At 39.6% G+C, this 6000-nt stretch overlaps 1 protein-coding gene across 3 annotated transcripts in view; it reads right to left on the bottom strand.

The window, feature by feature from the left end:
• Positions 1 to 4030: 4030 nt before the first annotated feature.
• Positions 4031 to 6000, bottom strand: part of PAX3 (paired box 3) — a 74271-nt gene continuing 72301 nt past the window's right edge. For all 3 annotated transcript variants that reach the window (XM_083868858.1, XM_083868860.1, XM_083868859.1), the window contains exons 8-9: positions 4669 to 4915; positions 4031 to 4147 (exon numbers count right to left, since the gene is read on the bottom strand). In XM_083868858.1, the coding sequence (XP_083724984.1) occupies positions 4113 to 4147; positions 4669 to 4915 (282 nt within the window). In that variant the 3' untranslated portion in view covers positions 4031 to 4112. The remainder of the gene's footprint in view (positions 4148 to 4668; positions 4916 to 6000) is intronic.

Raw genomic sequence — 6000 nt, 5'->3', positions numbered from 1 at the left:
AGACAATTCATTCTTATATATTCTGTGAGAATATATCACAGAATTCAGACATAACATACAGTTTACATGCTATTGTCTCCCTTATTTCTGAGAAAATGCAGACATCCTTGGTACCAAAAAATATTAGTGGCATGTGAGAATTTGGGGTGCGATTTGGAATTGCAAAGTTAAATAGCTTTTTATGTTTTCATTACATTTGGAGATACAGGTTAAAGACCTGTAGCCAGATATTTTGTGTTTTAATTTGCACAGACCTTAACCTAGGGATTAAAAGCCTAAGTCTAATACCACATGGGTGCAGAAATGGATTCCTGAGGACACAGACCTTCTTGACAATCAGCTATTTTCAGTGAAGATCTGTAGATTGGGATAGGCATTTTGTGCCTTTCAAAATAGCCCAGAAAGATACACTTCAATGGCATTTGTTATTTGGATAGAGACTTTTAAGCAGCACTGAGTAGAAAACCCTGTGTGATTATGGGAGAAAAATGTTTCTTTCTAGTTCTTATTTAAATAAGAAACACTGAAATATTTAGGCAAAAGATGTCATTAAAAAATACTCTTTTCCTAGATCATTCATTAATGCCTGGATAAGGAATGGCAATACATACTAAAGTATGGCAAACTGCATATGCTGGGTATTGTGATGGGAGTAGAAGTCATTTCTAGATAAAGGAAGATTTAATAATAATTTAAAAATCATGATTGTGACACAAAGAAAAAAAATTATGAAAACATGTCTCTCAAAGTCTTCCAGTTCTAATGAGATGACAGGTCATTGGTTAAGCAGCTATGGTGATTTATTTCCATCTTCTAAAATATGCACACTCACACTCAGAAAAAAGGAAAATAAGAGGAGCAACCCTGAGACCTGCCCTTTCTGCACTCCTAAGTGAGTGGGGTTTGGACTCCATTGCTGTGAGCACATTCCTCCCACCAGTTGTATGGCTTTTCTGTCAAATGCAATATCCATGGCAGGCTCATTCCCCTCTGACTTTCCAAGCATTCAGGATTCATATCCCAGAAACACATGTGGTTCTCAAGAACCTCTTCAGTCTTGACAGTGATAACAAGAAGGGATCAACAGTATCCCAAGTTATCCGTTTGTAGCTCTGTCAAAGATTTCAACAGCGTATAACAAATCAAAATACTGCTTAGTCCTTCTGCTCCAGGCTCCTCCCTTCCCATGACAAGAGCTCATCCCAGTTCTCCACTGCATGGCTTAGCTGTGAGAAGAATGGATGATTTTCAAAGAATCATAGAATGGCTGAGGTTGGAAGGGACCTTAAAGATCATCCAGTTCCAACCCCCCACCATGGGCAGGGCCTTTTCTCCCTTTCTGTCTTGTTTCCAGTCTCTCCTGCTCTGCATTAGGCTCTCACACAAGTGTTTGGGACACCCTTGAGAAGAGGATGAAGCAGCCAAAATGCCCATTCTCTAGTATGAGGTCACTAAATCACCTCAGTGGGATTGAAGGGAGAAATCACAGCTCTCCCAGCACTGCAGCTGCTGAAACAGAAAAGGAAGGTGACATTTCTAAATCACCCTGTGACAAGGGTACACTCCTCCTGGGAAGAAGCACTCATCATCCAGTTCCAAACTGTGTAAGCAAGCAGGATTCTATCCAGTAGTTTACAGAAAATGGATTGTAAGGGGAAAATAAAAGTTTACATGGCCTTTGCAGCAAACCTAGGACATGAGACAATTGCCAAGGGCCAAGTCCTTGGAAGTAACTTTGAAAAAATCAGAAAAAATAGCACCTTAGAGCAGGGAATAGATGTTAATAAAAGAGTTTTAGATTTTAATTGTGTCAGAAGTTAAAAAGTGTATCAGAGAAAAAGAAACTGGGAAGGAAAATAAAAGATATCTTCTTTCCCCATTTTTCAGCATTTTTAATGTCCTATTTTCAAGAAATGTATTCCTTCCTTTCCAATAGAAGAGGGCTAGACTTAAAAGAACAAAATAAAAATAAAATGCACATGGAAAAAAGGCAGAAAGAAATTCAAGGTGGTTACATCCCCTACAAAATAGTGAAGAAATTAAATGTTCACCAAGCCTAGGGTGAAATAAAATTCCCTTGCATGCTGATGTGGCAGAAAAATTTACTCCACCCATTTTGAAGTGTCTTCCCCGTATTACAATCAGCTTATGTGTAGGCCTATTAAAAAATTCTTGAGGTTTCTGAGGAAAAATAATATAATTCAGGACAGATACCGCCCACAACAGATTACAAAGTCTCTGCATTTTCTGAAGCCATCCCAGTTGCCCTACTTGTGCTGGGCTTAAACCTATGTTATTTTCTTTTGAATGTATGGCAAGGGTTTTTCCCTTGTTGGGAAGATGTACTACTGGTACCCACAGCACTCAGAAAATGCAAAGTTCATGAACTCCCACACACCCAGACACTCACAGAGTTCTGCGTGGCACACAAGCAGTACCGGGGCACAGAGGCTGCCCCATGCTCCCACAGCCCAGGATGTGTGCAGAATACACTCACATAATGAATACAGTCTGCATTGAAGATAACATGGTTTATTTCTTCATGATATTCAGATTAAAATGTATCAATGTATTTATCACAATACTACATTTTAGGACAAAATCATCAGTGCTTTGCAAGTCTTCATAATGTTTATTCATTATAAATAGTAAATATTTACTGAACTTTTTACATGAAAGACATTTGTTTTTTTGTTTTCTTTTTTTGTTGTTTTTTTTTTGTTTGGGTTTTTCTTTTTTTTACAACACATTTTGTTGTAGAGGCTGCAACACAAAGATAATATTTCATTTTTCCATCACCCTTAAAACCATTGTGTGAACTAACCTCTGTACTGAACCTAGTCTAACTCACTACTTCATAGTCCTTAATTCTAAAAGGAATGTATTTGTGTTCTGCCTCCCTCTTTGTTCCAAGAATAGAGAGAAATAAATAATCCCGCCTTCCATCGTCCTCTTCCTCTCAACATCACAAAACACAAATTTATTGACATTCTAAGATGTCACGATGCAAACTTCTTGTAAACCTTGGTTCCTATAATTATACTTTCTATATTGGATATCACTGTATAATTTAAACAGATGTGTCAAATACAGGCCCATCTCTGTCTATGTCCTGTACATCACTAAAAAACATGTAAACGTAATCATTTCTTAGTATCGTTTCCTGAAGATGACTTTAAATCATGATTAGCAAGCTGGATTTCAGTAATCCAGCAGACTGCAACGTTTCTGTATTCTATCATCAGGAATTATGCACTGCAAAAATAAAAGTACCTGCAAAAATATAGTTCTGATTCTATATCTATGACTTTGGATGATCCCAAAGTTTGTGTGAGGTACACAGTATTGCACATTGCTAGGCAGTTGTGAAAAATCAGTCGCGTTGTTGGTGGGGTTTTTGTCTCCCATGTTTCTTTCAAAAGGTAAAACACACTGGGAAAACACATACAAAAAGGTAAAATCTGGATTTCATGTTACACAAGATCTCCTCTCTTCGTAAAGCAAAACCTGTGAGTGACATTTATTGGCAAGCAGATTACAAAAGCATGGTAAGGTAACCAATGGGTTGCTCAGGAAGTTTTTCACACTTATCCAGCTTCCTAGGGACTGTGACGTTTCCTCTTGATGACAATTTCCAGTGTGTACAGTGAGAGGCTCTCCCAACCTTGCTTCAGAAACTGAGCTGTTTTAAAGTTAGACTAAAGTCAGCACTGGATGTCAGATGAGTCAGAGTAAGCAGAGCTCAACTGCTCTTAAGTTTAGTTTCAAAATGTTCCATTTGTCCCAATCAATGCACATTAATTTCAACGACAACAAAAAAATGGAATGTTTGCCAGGCTGTGATGTTAAATACTGCTCTGTTTTGTATACCCACTCAGAATGAAGCATGTCACATTTATTCATTATTGCTTTTGGCCTTTGTCTTCTGTATAGCTTTGTCCAGCCTTCAAAAGTCTACTAAAAGCTATGACTGGAGAGAACATAACAAACTTGTTTCTCTCAGTGGGACTGCCCCAGTTTAGGCTGTACTGTGTTGAGAAGATCCCTCATATCCAAGCCTTGGAGTGAGACCGGAAAACAAGACCAGCTTTAACTTGAAGTGGACAGTTCATTTATGCAATATCTGGCTTCAGATAATGAAAGGCACCTGCAAAAAAGCAAAAGAAGCTTTTTAAGTCATGCTGTGACAACCTCACAGCATGGGGCCATGCCAACTACAGGTTGACAATGTCATATTTAATACTGATATATCAAAGGAAAGGGACTAATATTTTTATTCCTAGGACAAGTTTGACAAAACTCTATGTATCTGGGATTATATACTGTAATGATTCTTGAGCTGACCTCATTAAGAACATGTGTTTCTAATAGTGGAATGCCAGCGGTTATTTCATTTTGGACAACCCTTATGTTTTACCTAATGGCAATCAGGTTTCATGTCTCAACAATTAATAACATCAAGATGTTGTTGACATCACTTAAGAAAATAATTATGCAGCAGAAATCCTGCTCGAACAATCAGCTATCTCACCAGTGCATGGCTTTGAGGAGAAGTAGCAGCGAGCCCTGAGGATCTCTGCTCAGAACTCCCTTCCTTACAGACAGACAGACAGACAGGCAGGCAGCACAGGCTGTTGGTAGCTGGGTGCCCTCCCCAGCTGTACTCACTTTGTCCGTACTGGCCGTACTGGTAGCCCGTGACGGGGTCCATGCTGTATCCCGTGGTGCTGTAGGTCGGTGGGCAGTAGGACTGGGATGTGGGCAGGCTGTCTAAGCTCTTCATGTGATCCAACCTCTGGCTGCAGCTGGCTGACACAGTGGTGGTGGGCTCCAGGCCCCCAGTGAGAGGGGACAGGGCATAATCAGTTTGGGGCTGGTGAGGCACACCACCGTGGTTAGTCAAGAGTCCCATTACCTAAGAGGTAGAATAATAGAAAGAGTTAAAACGTATGAAGGACTGCATTGCTTACAGAACCACAGAAGTTCTCAAGTCTATAATTTGATTTCCTAAACCAGGTAGACTTGATACTTGCTTTGAGTAGCTAATCCCATGAGGAAGTAGAATTTGGTTGCATCATCCACCAAAATAAAATCTGATGGCCAACAAGTAATAAGAAGTGATATTGGGGCAAATAAGGAATAATATTTTTTAAAACTGTTATGGTTTTAGAGTGCCTGATCCCAGCCCCAGCTGGGAGTTCTGCAGATGTTTATTCCTTGAGGACTAAATTATAAGAGAACAACAAACAAGTAGTGGCTGTTTAACCATTTGGTCCTGCATGATCTACAAACATAAAAAAAACTATGAAAAAGCTCACACAATTTTCTTCAAGATCAGCAACCATTACAATGAAATCAGTTTGGAGCAGAGCCCAGTACCACTGCTGATGGAAATAACAAGAAACCCCACTGAATCCTGATGTTCCGGGTGCTGGGAAAGGGGCAGAGCAGCCATACCCCCTCCTGCTGCATGCTCTGTGTGCTGTAAATAGATGAATGTGAAAGAGTGAAATGCTGGTCCTAACACCAGATATTGATTCCATCATCTGGGTTAGAGGATGCAGCAGAAAGGGTCAGACAGTCCAGAGCGACTTAAAGTCAGCTGTGACTCCTTTATTAAGCTGCTTCTACAGGGACAGTTTTGAAATCAGTGTCTGAAAAGAGTTTACTGGAAAATACATGCTTGTCCCTATAAAAGCCCAGCCCTCTAGGCCATAATTTCCAGTAGAAGAGAAAGGAAAAATTTCCAAAGCATCTGCATTTGCAAGCACGAAACTACAGTGAAAAGTTCTTGTTGTTCAAAAATCTCTCTCACTACAGGTTGGGGAACATTTCCTTTCCTGGCAGACCACTATAGAACACTTTGAAAATAAGGGTATGGCTGAGATTTGCTTACTTTGGCTGAAATAAATTGCACTTCAGAGCCTGACAAACATTCTGCAGCTTCTAATGGATGGGTGACATACAGCTTCTGCTAAAGCTGCATATTGTGGTAGTTCA

This window comes from Zosterops lateralis (genome assembly GCF_965231275.1).
Source record: "Zosterops lateralis genome assembly, chromosome: 10".
Lineage (NCBI taxonomy): Eukaryota > Metazoa > Chordata > Aves > Passeriformes > Zosteropidae > Zosterops > Zosterops lateralis.
This window is presented reverse-complemented; position numbering and strand designations above follow the sequence as displayed.